This window comes from Mus musculus, chromosome 1, assembly GCF_000001635.26.
Source record: "Mus musculus strain C57BL/6J chromosome 1, GRCm38.p6 C57BL/6J".
In the NCBI taxonomy this organism is placed as follows: Eukaryota; Metazoa; Chordata; class Mammalia; order Rodentia; family Muridae; genus Mus; species Mus musculus.
Genome location: NC_000067.6, coordinates 46,791,976 through 46,810,947, shown reverse-complemented (window position 1 = coordinate 46,810,947; position 18,972 = coordinate 46,791,976). Strand labels below are relative to the sequence as shown.

At 39.8% G+C, this 18,972-nt stretch overlaps 2 protein-coding genes across 8 annotated transcripts in view; one reads left to right on the top strand and one right to left on the bottom strand.

Moving 5' to 3' along the window:
* The window catches only part of Slc39a10 (solute carrier family 39 (zinc transporter), member 10), a 118,233-nt gene extending 114,829 nt beyond the window's left edge, over nucleotides 1-3,404 (top strand). For all 5 annotated transcript variants that reach the window (NM_001356417.1, XM_006495932.3, NM_172653.3 and 2 more), the window contains one exon: nucleotides 837-3,404. In NM_001356417.1, the coding sequence (NP_001343346.1) occupies nucleotides 837-995 (159 nt within the window). In that variant the 3' untranslated portion in view covers nucleotides 996-3,404. The remainder of the gene's footprint in view (nucleotides 1-836) is intronic.
* Nucleotides 3,405-3,470: 66 nt separating this feature from the next.
* The window catches only part of Dnah7c (dynein, axonemal, heavy chain 7C), a 382,050-nt gene continuing 366,548 nt past the window's right edge, over nucleotides 3,471-18,972 (bottom strand). For 2 of the 3 annotated variants that reach the window (XM_011238631.3, XM_006496387.4), the window contains 3 exons: nucleotides 17,355-17,532; nucleotides 12,652-12,755; nucleotides 3,482-3,789 (listed from right to left, as the gene is read on the bottom strand). In XM_011238631.3, coding sequence (XP_011236933.1) covers nucleotides 3,583-3,789; nucleotides 12,652-12,755; nucleotides 17,355-17,532 — 489 coding nt within the window. In that variant the 3' untranslated portion in view covers nucleotides 3,482-3,582. Of the gene's footprint in view, nucleotides 3,790-12,651; nucleotides 12,756-17,354; nucleotides 17,533-18,972 lie in introns of all 3 variants that reach the window. The other variant, NM_001310335.1, reaches the window with a different exon arrangement.

The following is an 18,972-nucleotide window of genomic DNA, read 5'->3' as shown; positions in this document are numbered from 1 at the left end:
AAGCTGACTGAAAAGAGAATTAGGGAACTTGTTTTGTTTTGTTTTTTAATAATAGGAACTCTGGGCTTTGTTTTAAAGACTGTGGAAGAGTTTATGTACACACTGTCAGGTACAGTACGTAAACTGTGAATTATAGAAAACCTTGACAGGGCTACAGAGTAGAAAGCATGACCACATCTTTATTTTAGCTACACTGCCTTGACTATAAGAAAGATTACTTACCCAAAGCCAGTAGAAGGCATTCAGGTAGGTATTGGCAATACACAGGTATTGGCTTTACTTCACGTTCCTAAAGGAGCCTCTGTGGAAATGCCTGTTTGGGGAACTTTGGGTAGTGCTATTTAGCAACCACTATGGAAATAATTCTCTTTCCTTCTTTGTGTGTGTGTATGAGTGTGAGTGTGTGCATGTGTGTGTTACAGATAGCCATACCAAACAGAGGTCCTTAGGAATACCAGTCAGGCTGTATCCTGGAGCCCATCTTTGTAAACAGTCATAGTGCTGTGTACCAGGAGCCCCTGATCAGCTCTTTGCTGGGTTATGACCGTTGAGGTGACATTCAGGTAAAACTTTTAAATGGCAGAGACCCAGCATTGTTTCAGTCTTGCTGCCAACAGGAATCCAGAGGGCATGTTTGTGAAACATGTATGTTGTTTATGCTTCAATATTACGGGGAGTCAGAAGGAAAAGTTTTTGTTACAGTAAAAACCTAGGGAAAGGAAGAAAAAGCAGTGCAATAATAATAATAGGCTTACTAGGACTGGATATCTGAAGTTGCCAGTCTGTAAGCCTTTTAGATTTTAAGTGTCTTTGTTAAGGTGTGTTTCTCCTTTCAGCTTCCAGAAATGCTGCATGGAGATGGTGACCATGAGGAGCATGGCTTCTGTCCAGTTGGGCAGTTCATTCTTCAGAATTTAGGACTGCTGTTTGGATTCGCCATCATGCTGGTTATTGCCCTCTATGAAGACAAAATTGTGTTTGACATCCAGTTCTGACCATTCCCAGCATCTCTGTTGATTGCGAGAATGCTCGTGCAGCTTGCCTCTGTTCCTTGTACTGTATGCACGTCGCTCAGAGAATCCAGTGGCCTGCACTATTTACAGGTTCTGTAGATTTGAGCCTAACCACGAAAGACTGGTGTTCAGTACTGTTTTCTCTGCATGAATGGGTCTTTTAAAAGTTTGCGATAAAGTCAGAACATGGAACTCCGTGTACCAATATTGATAGAAGTTTAAGAGAATCATATAAAACACTAGTCTTTTTATTAGTAGAAACTTCTGTTGCTATGCAGAAATAGAAATTAAACCAAAAAAATCATTTAAACTTTAAAAATATTTTAAATGGACATTGAGCAGACATTTTTGCGTGTGTGCTATGAATGATTTTAGTGCCCTCTATTCAGCTAAATACATACATATGGGATTAATAGGGATCAACTTGACACAACTTTGAAACTGTATAAAGTTGATTTTAGGAACTAGAGGGAAGCCCAGGCTGCACTAGAGTATGGATTTAGCATTGGGGAAAGCCCTTATTCTTGAATCTAGAGTTACTATTTTTGTATATATTTGCATAGTGTTCAAACTTGCAGCCTAAACTACTGAAATTTGTGATTGTATGTTTGTGTGAACTTCAGTTTAATGAAAGATTCATAATGGTTCTTTGCATACTATACTTGGTGTTGGATTTTTCTTTTTAACTTTGTTTTTATGGGGGGGGTGAGTCAGAGGATGTAGTCAGATACCTTTTTCTTAACATTACTGCTCTAGAAAAATATCAAACAAATGGCATTCCATTTCCCTAGTACTAACTAGGTTAATTGGAAATTTTAAGTTCTGGGTGTTCATGTTATTTTACCAGTTTGGCATTTGGAACTCGGAGCACATGCTGTGGCTGGTAGTAAAAGCCAAGTTTGCCATGCCTATAGTCTGTATATAGAATGTCAGCTAAATGCTTACTGCACTGGTACCATAGCTACTTTGGTACCAAGTATATGACTAAGCCAAAATCACTTCTATCATTTTGTGCCAAGATACACTGCTGGTGCCTGAAATGGAGCGGTCAGTGTTTGGGTGCCTGCTCTTACACCACTGGGGCAGTGATGTGTGAGAAGTCTAAGTCACGTTTCGTCTGATTGTGACTCATAACTTGTAGACTAGTCATGTGCATACAGCTGTTTACATCCCATGCCACCCACTCTTCATTTATACAGGCAAATGTCTGAACCGTGTGCAGCTAGCTCTATTTTAACTGCTTGGCAGCCAGGATATCCCTTGGGAAAAACCACATAAGAGCCAAACCCTGGCCTTTCCATTTTAAATATTTTTATTCAGTCCCTTCTCTGGTTCTTTTCCTCTTACTCTGATTTTCCTTTTAAGACAAAAACAAAAATTTGAGGGCAACACATGCGACCAGGTGTCAGAGGTCAATCTCCAATATTTCTTTGATATGTTATAAGCAAGGGTTATTTGGTCTTACAGCAGTTGTCTCTTTCTCAGCCCTCCTTGCAGTAAGTGGTTTTGCACACAAGTTTTCAGCACTGGGCATGCCTATGACAGTCATTACTTCACCTCATTGCTTGGCCCTTTGAGCAACCTTGCTAAAAGGTGCTGGTGTGCTCAGTGCTGTCAACTTCAAGTGACTGGGATATTTTGCTTTCAAAACCAAGATACACTTATCCTTCAGTTTTGAGTTTGATTTTCAAGGAGGGTTGTGCATTCCAGCATTACATCTCCTTCATTTCAAACAACTGCGGGAATATACTCCCACTCTAAAATGCTTCACAAAGCTGTTATGCCTACAATATACAAAGTTTTATATTCTCAAACAAATGGTATTATCTTTATTTGCTAGATTTTCTTAGTCATTTCAGGGGGCTTTAACAGTTGCTGCTAGTATTTTGATAGTGTTCCACCAGTATTTAGTTTTTACATCATTCTAGTGTATAGTTTCAGGTCTCATTAGACAATCCTAATTCCACTACATTTCTGTTTGACTCCAACATTCCACTTAGCTTGACTAGCCTAATTTTAACATGCTTGTTGGAGGTCACCAATATTACTTGTATGATGCTGTCACCATGTGACATCCATAAAGATTTTGGTGTATACCACATTGCATTCAACCAGCTGTGATTATGCTTAGAAATACTATAGTAACTAGATGCAGTGTGAACCTTTTCCATTAACAGTAAGTCAGTGGCTTCAATGTGATTATGGTCCTGCAAGGTGATACTTGCTAAAATATCTAAACATTTTTGTTGTTGTGACTGAATCATTTTTTTTTAAATTTATAAAGCTGGAAGTGATGAAATGCTGTTTTTTCATTGTCAACAGTGGTGTGTCATTTTATATATGTTCCTAATGCTTACGGAACTCTCCCAAAATAAAGTTATTCAGAAAGTGTGTGGTGTGTTTTCATTGTCTGTCTCATAACACTGAATCTTCATTGGTACTTTAAAGAGGCCAGAATAAAGTCATAATTAAGAACATTAAGTTTATTTAAGCCAAAGCAAAATTTAAACGGTAAAATGTGTTTTATTCAGTCTAACAAGAAGTTGCAAGAGATGATGCCACCTTCAGATTATGAGTTTAGTTGACACAGCAGTGCCACACCCCGTCCAATCCAGTGTTCCTTGGGTTGGTCAGAGGGAAGAATCATGGCAATCACGAAATTTGTAGAGTGGCCAGTGGTGGAGAGTGTGCCCCTCCTCTCGCTTGTCTTATACAGTGGAGCAACATAACTTGGTCGTTTGGATATGTCTGACTTTTTGCATGGCTTTAGCCACATCTGGAAGAAAGCACAAACACCTCTAAGTCAGAGCCATTAACCATCATGTACTTTAGCTACTGTGATAGTTCCAGAGTAAGGTTATGTCTAAAACCTATGCCCTACATAGATTGTATTTTTTGTCAACAGTGAAATGATTGTTCGAATATAAAGATGCCTAACTATCTCAGAACCAGTATACAAAGAGAAAACAGTTTGCCTCTGTTAGAAGTATAGTGCCCACTCGTGTATGCTTTCGATATTATTTGGTTTAATTGGACTAGCCTTGGAAATGTTACCATTTTTACTCTTTTTCTACAAAGAAAGTATTCTTAGTAAACTTAATTATAACCCATACTTAGTAGTGGTTTCTTAACAGGTTGTATGCAAAATGTTTTTACAGTGAACAGTTACTTTATACAATACTGCATTGTGCCATAATAAAGACTAATTGCTTAAAAGCATATTACCCAACTGTTCATCACCTCTTCCCTGGGGGTTATTTCTGGTGCTTTTAGTAACAACAAAATTCTATATATTTACCAAAGAGAGATGCTACTATTTATACTCAGAATCATATGACTTATTTATTTAAAACCAATACATTCTGGCAACAGTTATTTTATTTGAATCACCTCCCCATTGTGGATGGATAATATGCATATGTGCTGTGTTTAACAACTGTGAACCAGGCAAGGGGGTTCAATAGAGGCACCTAGCAATTTACCTGCTCCTCTACAAGAACTAAACCAAGCCTGAATAGTTGAATGACTTTGGGAAAACACTTGTATTCAGTTATCAGGATACAAAAACATTGTAGAATGCAGACCTGGGACAGCAGCAAGTCAAGAGAAACTGCCCACCTGCCACCCAGTTTCATAGCTTTGGGAGGGGCTCACTTCCAGCAAATGTCCTGTACATACACTGTGAAGTTACCCAGTACTTCCAAGTGTACAGCCTAAGAGATAAGGCCTGCCTGAATTCAGTCCATATAGGTTGACTTCACCCCTCCAGCAGATCTCTAAGGTACTATAGTCAGTAGTCACCCTAAGAAGAGGCCTGACTGACTGGATTGTTCTAAGGGTCAGACACCTTCACACAGTCTCATCTTAAACTTTGCAGCCTTTCTCTACCATCCTGGCTTAGCAGAGATGTGCTCAACAGGCTGAGATTACTACTACATGGTGATGAACAGGTGCAATGTAGAGGGAGCCAAAGGTGCCCTCCACAAGAACCTGGGTATAAATGAGCCTGCCTGTGATAGGATCCCTGGTGTCACATGATTCCTCAAAGCAAGGGTAAGAAATATTCCACCGCCTCCAGCCTATATTGTGTCTGCCAACACCCCCCCTCCCTGGCTGTAGGCCTGCCCCAGAAGCATTGTCCTGGCAAGTCTCAACAAACAAGTCAGAGCTACAATGGCAGTTCAAATGAAATGGAGAGAATAATGTACCTACAGCAGCCCTCAGTGTACATAGCCAAGAGTATAGCTAAGAACTGTCAAACACATATCCCTGCTGTCCTTCCGGGGAGAGCCCTGGGAGAGGGGTTTTGCCTGACCTTGGCCATGACCTACTGACACTCAATTATTGGTGCTATTGCCATCACACATTATATCTATTACATATATACATAATAGTATTTCATATTACTGTTGCTAGAACAATCTGGAAGAAAAGCTCCAGGAGCCACAGAAATACTTCATCAGTCCCCAGGAATGCACAGGCAGGGACCTACCTGTAGTAGTAGATAGCTACTGGGTAGACATACCCAAAGTAGTAGCAAAAAAATAAACTACCCCACTGCACCTGTCCTGGGCCCCTGCATCAGTTGCCTCACTTACTTGGTCACACACTGCTCACAAGGAAAGGTGAGTACTACAGGGGGTGGGAGGAATTCTGACTCGTGTTGCTCCCTGTGAAGCAACTGTACTTGTAGAGTGTCAAATCAAGAGTGCTTAGACCCTTCACTGTTGTTGAGCAGCCAAGACTAGAGCCCATTCAAAAAGCAGCCAGTATCAACAGTACCTGAGAAGCCCCACCACTGGATGAAAACCAGTATTCCCATTACCAGAGGAGCTATATAGGAGCACTCTCCTACCTACTTCATTAATGCCTAAACTGTTAGTGTCCCTCTCATGGGTTATCCATAGACAGATGATCTGTCTCTCTTGAAAGTATGTGCTCTGCCAAAACTTAATAACTACAGTCAAAAAAGCTACAAGGACATTGTAACATTGAACTGCAATACACAGTGGAAAGTGAATTCAGCAAAGCATAGTGAACTAACACCCTGATACACATCTTTAAAAGAAAGTCATATTCTAAGAAGTCTATCTCATATAAGAGACAATCCACCTCACTAGATGCACAGATTTCAACATATACACAAGAAACTTCAAATAGTTTAAAATAATAATCTCCTAAAAAATAACTCCCTAGTGACAGATTCCAAAGATACTGAGGTTGATGAAATACCTGATAGATTCTAAAGAATGGTTGTGGGAAAGCTTAGTGATAAGTCTGGGGCTAGGGGTGGGGTTTAGGAAAATTGGTATAGTGTTTTCTTAGCATGCACAAAGCCCTGGGTTCAATTCTCAATACCACACAAAGCCAGGCATGGTGGCAATAGACCTGTAACATTTGGACGATGGAGGTAGGATGCTCAGGAATTCAAGGTCACCCTCAGCATGGAGTTCAAATTCAGCTTGAGCTGTATGGAACCCTGTATCATGCAAAGAAAATCTCAATGACAAATGAGATTCAAGAAGACACACAGACACACACACACAAATTAGGAAGACAATACAGATATGAATGAGGAACTATCAAACACAGAAAGAAAGATTGCTGTGAGTTCAAGGCCAGCCTGGGCTACATAGTGAGAGTCTCTCTTGAAAGTCAAAGAAAATGTAGGTGCAAGTCTCCAAATCTCCCGGAGGTCATGAGTTCAAATCCCAGCAACCACATGGTGGCTCACAACTATCCGTAATGAGAAACAAAAACAACAACAACAACAAGAAAAACTATGGGCCAGAGCGAGCAGAGACCCAGAGCTAGTGGGAGAAAGGGAAGAGAGAAAAATGGAAAAAAAAAAAAGAAAAAGAAAAAAGAGAGATCATGGCAGAATGAAAAGACTACTGCTCTTTGTAGCACTAGTAAAATGTCAAATGTCTGCATAATTGACATACTTGAAGGAAAAAAAGACTAAAGACAGAGAAAAATCAGTTTCATAGAATAAGAGCAGATGTATTTACAGATGGGAGGTCTTAGATTCTGACATTGCACATTACACATTACAGTCAACATGCAAAAGTACAGTACAAAGTAGGTATGGGGCAGGGCATGTGTTATGTATTCATATATGCATGCCCAGAGGTGTCAAAGGATGTGAGACATCTTCCTCTCTCATGTTCTACCCTGGCTTTTGAAACAAAATCTGTCGTTTGACTTTGAAGCTCAGTGATGGCTGACCAGCAAGCTCTAGGATCTGTCTGTCTCCATCTCCTAACATGGTTGCAGGTGTGTGCTGTGCCTGTGGCTATGTGAACTTGGGTTTTCTTGCTATCACAGCTTACCCATGAAGCCATCTCATCTCCCAGAGATAGTTTTAAAACTTTCAAGAGGGAAAGCACCAAATCACACTGAAGGGCAGCCCTGGTGGACACCTACAAGTTCTCAGCAGAAACCCTACAGACCAGGACATGGGATAACATATTTGAGTTTGGAAAGAAAATGATTGCTACTCAAGCTACCTATATCCAGCAAAGCTCTCCTGTAGAATTATCAGAACACAGTCCAAGGGTGGAGTCCTGTAAGAAGAATTCTGAGGCCTTGTGAAAAAAAACTCCAAGTAAATAAGACAAGAATTGTTATTTGTTTATATGCCTCTACAGGTAAACATGTTTTTGCCATGTTGGGCTTGCCCTTGTGATTGTAAACTTTACTAGTGTGACTCTTCTTAACCCTCAGAGTATAAATTGTCTGATGCTCTGAATAAAGTTGTCTGTTGCATAAGATTTTAGTCCACCTCATTTATCAGCTCCATTCTCCTCCTGGTCCCACTACCACTAGAGCAGTAAACAAGAATGAAGATCTTCCAAAAAGATCTTCCAAGATAAATAAAAACTAAACACCATTTATAACCACAAAACCAACCTTACTAAAGATGCTTTTAAGAGAACTCCATATCCAGAAGTAAACAAACAGAAACTATCATCATGAGCACATTAAGTATAAGTTCCACAGAAAGAGTAGGTACACAGTGAGAAAGCTAAAACAACAAAGTTATGGATACAATCAAACCACAGAGATAAATATAAATTAGGCAACACGAATTAATGCTCTAAACAGAAGAAAACAGAAAACATGAAAGGCATACCATACCTTACATAACTTGGAATGACCATGCCCTTAATTCTTCAGTTAATTGATACAAAATTTTAGATGGATTAAAAAGCAGACCCAAAGTACACTGCCCACAAGAAACTCAGCTCAACCACAAAGACACACAGACTGGAATGAAAGAGTGGAACATGATATCCCAAACAAATGGAATCCAAATCCAAGAATGAGTAGTTACATATAACAAAGTAGACTTTAAGTCTAAGAAAATAAGAAGAGACAAAGATCACTGCATAACAATCAAAGAAACAATTCATCAAGAAGATATATTGTTTATAAATATTTATGCATGTGATATCAGTTATCAATTTTATAAAACAATGCTTCTAGATAAAAATGGAGAATGGGCTCCAATATAACAATAGCAGGGGATGTCAGTACCTCATGCCCACCAATGAATAGTCATCCAAAAGATGCATCTACACAGAAAGATCAAAGTTAATCCACATGGTAGGTAAATGGATTCTTTACTTACAGTACATTGCACCCAAACACTCTAGAGATATGAAAGGCCACGCGATGTGCATCTGTGTAGTGCTACTACTCAGCTTTTTTGCTCCCATCAAATTTAGTGCACAGCAATCAATTATGTCATCACTTTACCTGTACTGGCTAGTTTTGTGTCAACTTGACACAGCTGGAGTTATCACAGAGAAAGGAGCTTCAGTTGAGGAAATGCCTCCATGAGATCCAACTGTAAGGCATTTTCTCAATTAGTGATCAAGGGGGAAAGGCCCCTTGTGGGTGGGATCATCTCTGGGCTGGTCCCACCCACAAGGGTTCTATAAGAGAGCAGGCTGAGCAAGCCAGGGGAAGCAAGCCAGTAAAGAACATCCCTCATGGCCTCTTCACCAGCTCCTGCTTCCTGACCTGTCTGAGTTCCAGTCCTGACTTCTTTTGCTGATGAACAGCAATGTGGAAGAATAAGCTAAATAAATCCTTTCCTCCCCAACTTGCTTCTCGGTCATGATGTTTGTGCAGGAATGGGAACCCTGACTAAGACACTTACTCCTGTTCCCCCTAGCTTTTAATTACACCTTCGTCTTTGTTCTTTCATTTCCTCTTTATGTTTCTTTTCTATTTTTAAAGTCCTTGATGATTTAATACACTGTATACTGAGTTTGGTATTTATGCCCCTCCACTCCCCTCCAGTGCCCCTTCTCATCTCTCTGCACTTTCCTCTGGTGAAGCTTTTCTTTCCAACCAGCCCCTCCTCCTATATGTTCATACTTTGCAACCTACTGAGTTTGTAGTTGATTATATGAGCATGAGTAGGAAATCACTGAGAAAGGGGCAACTTATCAGTGGCTACACCACTGAAAAGAAAGACTCTCCCTGAGCCATTTATTGCTGTCTCAAGTACCTGAGCTCAAGTGATCAGGAATTCTAACTTAAAATTTTTCTTCACTTTTGTATATTGTTAGGGAGTGCTTTCTTCTCTCTTCTTTTCATGTGTGTTATATATTTGTCCAATAATTATTCACATATGTGTGGGTACACATGTATGTACAGGGACATATGTGTCTCTGTGTGTGTTTATGCCTGAGATTAATGTCTAGAATCTCAATTACAACTTCAGTTTATTTTCTGAGATGGGATCTGCCAGTCAAACACAGAGTTTACTGATATACTGCTGTTAATTCTTCATGGAACTAGAAACATCCTATTCCCTTGGGAGCCCAGATGACCCAGAATAGCCAATGAAACCTGAAGCAAAAGGAGCAAGTCTGCAGTCTCCCAATTCACATTTGGGAGGAATGCTCCAAAAGCACGCTAAGGAAAGCATCATGGTGTTTACATACAGATGGCACAGCCCATGAAAACAGAATGGAAAACCCAAAGAGGTACCCATTCCTGTGCTGCCAACTAACCTGACCAAAGTATCAAACTGTATCTCAAAGAAAGACAGCTTCTTCAGAAAGACCATTTTTTATATTATTATTGTATTATTTTTTATTAGATATTTTTCTTTATATACATTTCAAATTTCAAATGCTGTCCCGAAAGTTCCCCATACCCTCCCCCCACCCACTCCCCAACTCACCCACTCCCATTTCTTGACCCTGGCATTCCCCTGTACTGAGGCATATAAAGTTTGCAAGACCAATGGGCCTCTCTTCCCAGTGATGGCCGACTAGGCCATCTTCTGACACATATGCAGCTAGAGACACGAACTCCGGGAGGTACTGGTTAGTTCATACTGATGTTCCACCTATAGGGTTGCAGATCCCTTTAGCTCCTTGGGTACTTTCTCTAACTCCTCCATTGGGGGCCCTGTGATCCATCCAATAGCTGACTGTGAGCATCCACTTCTGTGTTTGCTAGGCCCCGGCATAGTCTCACAAGAGTCAGCTATATCATGGTCCTTTCAGGAAAATCTTGCTGGCATACGCAATGGTGTCAGCGTTTGGAGGCTGATTATGGGATGGATCCCCGGGTATGGCAGTCTCTAGATGGTCCATCCTTTCGTCTCAGGTCCAAACTTTGTCTTGGTAACTCCTTCCATGGGTGTTTTATTCCTAACTCTAAGAAGGGGCAAAGTGTCCACACTTTGGTCTTCGTTCTTCTTGAGTTTCATGTGTTTTGCAAATTGTATCTTATATCTTGGGTATTCTAAGTAGAAAGAGCATTTTCTTAACATAAGTTAGTGCAGTCTCTATAAAATAGTAGAGGTTTCACAAAAGAAGTAAAATAGGCTGATTATGGGATACCATACCCGGGGATCCATCTCATAATCAGCCTCCAAACGCTGACACCATTGTGAATGCCAGCAAGATTTTGCTGAAAGGACCCTGATATAGCTGATTCTTGTGAGGCTATGCCGGGGAAAGGGAACCAGAGCAGAAGAGAAGCAGATGGACATGTCAAAGCACAACGTATAGATGTATGGACATATCATAGTGAATCCTATTTTCTGCATGATGTGTGCTATTGATTACAATTTTCCCCCAGCCAAGTTATTAAAGCAGTGTGTAACACATAATTTTCTAACTTACATAAAAATATAACATAGTTCCATTCTTCTTTTAGTTACAATACACCACATTTTTTTAGTCATTTAAGCAAGTTTCTAGAATATTACCCATATAATTTATTGTAGAATATGGCCAGTCTTTAGAACAAGATTTAAAAGCCAGCTGGCCTTTGACTTATGAAGGCAAAGAGCAAACTAAAACCATAAGCATCTTTTAGGGTTTGACAAAATTAATTTATCTCATAGTAATGAGTAGTCCTTTGGGGTTCTTAGGTCAAACACAACCACATGAAGGAGCCAGTGACTAAGACCCAGGGGTATCCATTCCTCCCAGGTCACTGTAGGACCCTTGTTGTGGGGGATGGACAAGCTGTAGCTTAACAGCAATATAACTCTCAAAAACACTTTCAACTTAAACTTAAATGAACAATGCACTTCACTTTAAGCAAAGAATGGATTTCACTCATTAGAATTTCTATTCCTCACTGACTTCTTTGTTGAAGAAGAATTATCCCTTTGTAGATGTACTCCCGCCTTCTGTTCCCTGCAAGCTAATTGAGGATGTCCTCAGAAAGGAAAGGAATTGTAACCCAGCCAGCTCCTGAAATGGCAAATGTTTGTTTCACTTTTGGGGTCTCCTATCCTAAGCCTTCTCTGCCCAGAGCATCATGGTATGTAGAAAAGAGGATCTTTCTAGGTTTGGACTAGCCCCTCCCTTTATGGCTGCTATGATGAGTTTTCACCTGTCTTTAAGCTTCTCACAGAATTCTATAATCCATGTGACTCTAATAGTCTTTGTTTTATCTTACCATCCTGGATGTGCCCTTCGGATTATATAAAAATATATTTTGTCATGATGTAGTTACACACAGAAACAATTATATGGCATTGCTCCTCACCATTCATTAATTCTTCATTTCATGAAACATCAAAATTAATTCCTCATTCTATAATCAACCCTGGCACTGTGTTTACAGTTATTAACTAACATGGAATTTGAGTTGTCTTTATCCCACAACCACATGTCTATAGCTGGACCATGGGAAATCCTACTTCCGTATTTTCAGCTCTTTTAACTATAAACAACTATACTTTTCATGGTCTATTTTGTGCTCAGTTGTTAACATTCCTTGCTTTGTTGGCATTCCATTGTTTAAAATAACTTACAGGCCAGAGGCTGCAGCACAGGCCAGTGTTGCTATGTGCAAGAAGGCTGAGGGATGAGCTTAATCCAGCGAGAGTCACAGTGCTACTGACTGTGAGATAATGTATACTAAATAAGTTTTCTTTAAACAGAAACAGTACATCGGTATGTAACAATCAACTAACAGAAATGCAGATACCATAGAAACTAAATTCATAAGCTCATTAAGAGCAAATAAATCCAGTAGTGCAGCATTGGGAACAGCTTTATAGAGCAAAGTTACCATGAACAACAAGAACAGATTGAATGTGCATATATCCATATCCGTGCACACGTGCATGTAACCCTTAGTAAATACTAACCACGGGGACTGTGTCATACAGAACTTTAGGATGTGATTCTGCAAGTTTCTTGGTCTTCCTGTCCCAGGAAGCTCCATCCAAAAACAATCCATGAATGTAAACACCTAAATAACAAAGAAAGAAGTTAGCATTCAAAAATGATAGGTGACTGAGCCCAGCATCTGAGATTCCTGTCTGGGGAGAGCAGGCTGACATAGTGCCAGCTGTAGCTTCTCAGGTTCTCTTCCTCTCTACCTCCCCTTCCACAATCCATACAGTAAATTACTGAGTCCTCCTAGATGTAACTAGCAATTCAGATAATAAGAACTGTGGGTAATACCCTTGGAATCACCGACACTAAACAGTAAATAAACTGCCAGTGGCTTCCTCAATTCCCTGTGACATTTAGTTATCAATTTACTTATTTATCTGTGGAGACAAGGTTTCAAGGGAGTCTCACAGGCTGTAAGCGTTCAATACCCCTGTCTCAGATTCCTAAGTGCTAGTGTTTCATGTCTTTCAACACACTGGACACCACTTAGCTCTTAGAAAACAGGGCAAGCCTGACTTGTAAGGCCAGAGAACTGGAAGCAGACACACATTAAAGTATACAAAAAGAGAAAGGTGGAGGTTGTGGGGAAACTCAGATGGTGTCTGTGACCCCTCTCTCCAAGGGTCCCATTGAGAAAGGAATTTCTTTAGGAAAATCCTAACTTTCTCATTTTTGTTCAAGTAATTGATGAAGTAAGATGAAATAAGCATTTTTTTCCTGGCAAAAAAATGTACAAGTATGTTTGTGTGCATATAAAATAAAATTAATAATTTAACAAACATCTGTCCTCAATGATACTACTCCGGGTGGACACACTGAAATTTAGTAAAGTGGTTTGCTTAGCTGAAGGCCACTCAGCTAAGCTCATTACTGAGCAATTTTGATATACCAAGTCATCTATACTAATCATTCGATAAATCCTGTTTCATGTGCTACTCAACCACTCTCAAAATAATGCTGGAGTTTTAGTGCCTGAAAACCTGCTTCCTGAGGTAACACATAGATGCAGACTGGTAAAAAGGAAAACAAAGAAGTCTGTCTAATCTCTATGCTCGATGCATACAATTTCACAGGTTGAGTATGGGCAATTTAACTACTTTAAAAACTTTATGCAATGCTTTCATAACTTAAACATTTTAGCTGGGTCTAAAAATTGTATAGGGTCATCACTTCCACTGGGATGTCAACGGGAATGCTGATTTTTTTTTCCTATGTCAGAAGGACACTGAGCAAAGTTAGGAGGGATAAAGTCCTGAATATGGAAGTAACCATAGTTTCATCAAGACACTTTTCATGAGAATGCATTGTTTTCAAACTCCTTCATGAAGTCTTGAGCATGGTAGGCTGGGAAGGAAACAGTTGTGCATGTGGCCAGAGGGCCTGCTCCTAATGCTACTGTGAGCCCTTGGGGGAGGTGTTTAGCCTCCCTGAGCCCAAGTGTCTGCCTATGTAATAAAGACTGTGGTGCCTGTTACTATGAGGATTAGACATAAAGGGCTGGGCAGTTTCTGTGGCACAGATGTGCAAGAGAACACTACCACACTGGGCTTCAGGCTCTTCTCTAGACTTTCCTGTACTCAAAGCCCTTTAGCTCCCTTCCTGTATACTTTGTTTGGAATAAATATTTACCCTTCTTGACATGTTCGTCAATCCGGCTAGCTATGTTGGATTTCATGAGAACAGGTGCTCAGATAGTTTTCTGTGATAGCAACCTATGTGAAGAAGGGATTTTATGGGTGTACATAATAAAGGGAATAATAAATAAGGTAGCCAAGGGTTGTTAAGCTTGAGATTCAGCAGTGTGCACATTCCAAATGCATTGATAACAGGGACTCTGAGTAAATGGTCAGAGAATGATGCCATCTGCTGTTGGGGAAAGTACAATTAGTTGTAACACGGCATGTGTCCCAGAGTCTCTGCCTCCCTGTGTGTTTATTGTCCTTAAATATGTTTCTGCAGTTAAGTATAGGAATAAAGGTGGTGTGAAATCTTGGGCTAACTTCCATAAACCTGTAGTGAATTTCAGTTCTGTGTGCACTTCCACTACAGCAGTTGAGGTCCAGGTGCTGCTAGAGACTGAGTAGGGAAGGATGAAGTCAGGCAAGATGGACAGTTTTACATCAGTGTTGTCACAGAAAAGAGACAACCAAAGGAAATACGTGACTCACCGTTTAGTGGACTAATGTTGCGAACTTCATACAGGAAGGCAAGATAACAAGCTGGCCCAGCACAGAAGCCTGACAAATGGGGGAGGTTGTAGTGGTGGTGGTGGTGGTGGTGGTGGAGGAGGAGGAGGAGGAGGAGGAGGAGGAGGAGGAGGAGGAGGAAGAGGAAGAGGAGGAAAAAGTCATAGGATTCTGGCTGGCAGCTGGTAGTTTTTTACTGAAATAAATTATAAGTTCTACATATCTAGAGAAACTAACGTAGAGATAACATGTTGGCAGTTCTGGACACAGCCTTCTGGGTCACAGAGGAAGCATCTAACAAGGAGGTCTTCAAAGATATAAAAATGGATGAGTTCACCTAGGGAGAGGATGAATACAGTAAACAGAAATTGTTCAAGGACTTTGTCCTTGGAGACTCCAATAGCTGAAAGAATAAGTCAACAAGCAGCATAAATCTGGAAAATAAGGAAATAAAAAACAACCAAAACCAGGAGACAATGTCCTCAAGACAAAGGGAAGAAACTGTGTCTAGGAAGATAAATACATCTAAATTGCTAAGAAGTTAAGATGAAGGCCAGATGAGATCCATCAACAGGGAAACTGTCACTAACTCTGATGAGAAAGGCTTCTATGGGGTGGTGAGGATGCAAGGTAGAAGGAAAACAGCTGAGAACTCAGGTTGCTTGTAAAGACAGTCTTCTGAGTTATTGTGCAATTAGGAAGCAGGGATAAAGGACAGCAGTGGATATCAAGATGACAGAAAAGTTCATTGATTGCTTCTAAGATGTGAGATGCCAGAGCATGCTGTGTGTGGCTAGGGATTGTCCATTTCTGAGTTCAAAGATTCTGCAAAGAGGAGGTACCATTAAAGTAACAAAGCTGTATAGGAGGAAAGAAAGGTAGTCTGGATTCCCAAGGGGTGAATCAGTGCATAGGCCCCCAGATTTGGTGGTGCTAGCAACTGTCTAGCTCCTACTTTTACAAGGATGAGGTAAGAGAGGAAGACATGAGGTGCCAAGAGCACAGTGGTCATTTAGGCAACTTTCCCAGGGACACAGCTGGATAGTTTCATATCACTAAAGTCTTGAGTTGTGCGACACCCAGTTGATAGTATCCACAATAAGGTAAGGCAATGATCAGACTCTGTTGTGTCTCTCACTTGGGCATAACCTGGTAGAAGAAGCAACAGCCTAAGATGTTGCTTCATCATCTTCAATGCCTACCAGGATGGGCCAGTGATAACTAAGGTAGGAGAGCTGCCTACGACATGGCATATATTAACAGTCAGCGAAAGACAGATGCCATTCATTCAAAGTCATCACTCTTCTGGTAAAGTTTAGCACATTTTAGCTTTTTTGCTTTAAAAAAGAAAAGTAATATTTATTTAAAGTAGTAACCTTGTCTACTGCATTTACAGTTTATTTATGCTGCCTTTGTTAATGTTTATTGCATTTTATTTTTCTTATGTACATGAGCATGTGGGTGCATGCTGAGACATGTGTGGAGGTCAGAGGAGAGCTTGTGGGGATTCAGTTCTCTTTTTCCACCATGAGGATCCTGGGAATAGAAGTTAAGTTCTCAGGCTTGGCAGAAAGTCTCCTTTTTCATGGATTCATCTTGCTGGCTCCCACTAAATTTAAAATAAAACATTGCAGATGCCACAAAGTATTTAAAATACAACCAATCAGGAACCAGAATGTTTCTTTATAACCACCCGCCAAATCCTCAAGCATTTCTAGGGCCTCATTTTGCAGGCAAGAGTGACTGCTGCTTAAGCCTAGAATTATGTTCAGATGCCAGCATCCATGCAAAAAGCTGGGCATGGCTCCTGTGCACACCCAATAACTTTAGCACTGTGGTGGGTGGAGGCAAACAGATCCCTAGAGTTCACTGGAGGTTCAGTGAGAGAACCTGTCTCAAAGAAATTGAGGCAGAGAATGAAATTAGGACACCCATCATCCTCTGGTCTCCAGAGGTATTTTCACACAGATACGTGCTTATACCACAATCTCACATACCCTCCTCCTCTCTCTTTGTCTCTCTGTCTTTGTCTCTCTGTCTGTTTCTCTCTCTCTGTATGTGTTTCCCTGTTTCTCTCTTTCACACACACATTATTAATAGCTGTAAGTATAAGAGTAAAATATATAACAGTACAGGATACAGATATCAAGGATTTGAAAAGGTATGATCTTTAAGGAGATTCTTTCCTCCTGGTTGCCCAAGGTCAACACATGGTTATAGATGATTAGCCTATGTACTACTAATTTGACATATGATAATTCTTTTAACTAACTACACATAATTTCTAATTTACTCAGTTTTGGAGGTTCAGAGAAGTGTACCTTTTATCCAAATTCATCTATGCATGTTGTTCTCTATTTGCTTCATGCTGTGTTTCAGGGTATTATGTACATGATTGCTTTTTGACAGCTAAGAAGATAAGCAAAAGTGCTTAGCTTTTGTTCAGTGAACAGACAGGACCCAGCCCACTCTGCTGCTGCACTTACCATCCTCTGGAGCATTTTTATATTCCTTGTCATCCATCACTTCATAGTCAAACGCAAGAAGATCAATTGGAATTGTGAATTTTCTCGCATAGTTCTGCTGCGCACCAGTCAGGAAAGCTTGTGTGAAGAAGAAGCCAGAAAGCCAGAAGACTGGAGGGGGACCAACCTCATACCATTGCTATAGTGGATCCAGACAAAAATGATATAGCAATAGTTACAAATTTCCAATGCAATATCAATGAAATGTATCTCCAAACATGATTATTACTTTTAAAGCAAACTAGCAAATGAGATTCAAAGAACATCAAGGCACACATCAAGCTTGAAAATAGTATTTGGTTCTGACTCAACATTATCACTGTTACACTAGCTTTGGAATTATAATGCACGAAATACATGAAATATAGATGTCTGTTTTATACACATCCAGTGGTTTCTCCAGAAATCCTACATATCACTGTGAACATACTACAAACTCGTTGTTTGAAAGCAGGTCATGTTAGATCTCTACAAAGTCTTGTCACATGGTAATATTCACACTATTTTTTTTCTAATTAATTAGCCATTACTACCAAGTAGAATATTTTCTTTGAAGTTTTTCTTTCTACTTTACTAAAATACCATGGATTCCAAAATACTATTACAGAAGTTCTATACTATCAAGAACACAAAAAATCAGAGTGGTGAATGCCTATGGCATTTAGAAATTTGATGACCCTTTAATTCTGTATTTATTTTATAGGTTTTGATGATGAGCTGTTGAATAACAAGTGACCAAATAGCAAACTATAGAAGCCTTTCTGAAGAAATGAATTAAAATCCTTTATTCAAGAAAGCTCACAGTTCAACTTTAGTTTCCAAGAGCCATCCTGGTCCTTTAGTATCTGACTCTGGTGGTACATCAGACTGTACTATGAAAAGGGAGTGGCTCATCTTATTCCTACAGGAAATTCCTCAATGTTTTTGTTTTGTTTGTTTAAAGATTATACCTGGCTTGAAATTCATTGTATAGCCCAGATAGTAACATAGGTTGGTCTTTAATTTGACGGTGATCTTCCTGCCTCAGGTGGTAAGATTTCACATATGAGCTACCATGTCAGACTTCCCCATAGATACATTCCATATACACAGTATCTATGTAATTAATTGCTTTTTCTGTATAGTGTCAATTGGCAGATGACCAGGAGCGAGGATTCTACCCACTCAACATACCCAAGGAAAATAACCATTGAGGTAGGTCATTGCTGTTTTGGACTAAGATGGCAGAGCTAGAAGGTTTCTGGGAAGTGAAGAAAGAGTTTCTCTCTTTAGAAGCTTGTCTGGCTTTCTAAGATGCCCTGCTACTGGATTCTATGTAATGCTATTGAGATTCAACATGCTAGAAGTTTCTTTCTCCAAAGGTTGTCATTTACTTGAATGTCAAACTTCACAAAATTACCTACTTAAGATGCAGAATATAGAATATGTTGTCTATATATCTAATTCATATATATATATATATATATATATATATATATATATATATATGTATATGATATGTTATTGAATAGAGGTCATTTGTGCCTTGAATACACAGGACTGTGTAGTGCCATTTCCTGCACACTCAGCATTCTGATGT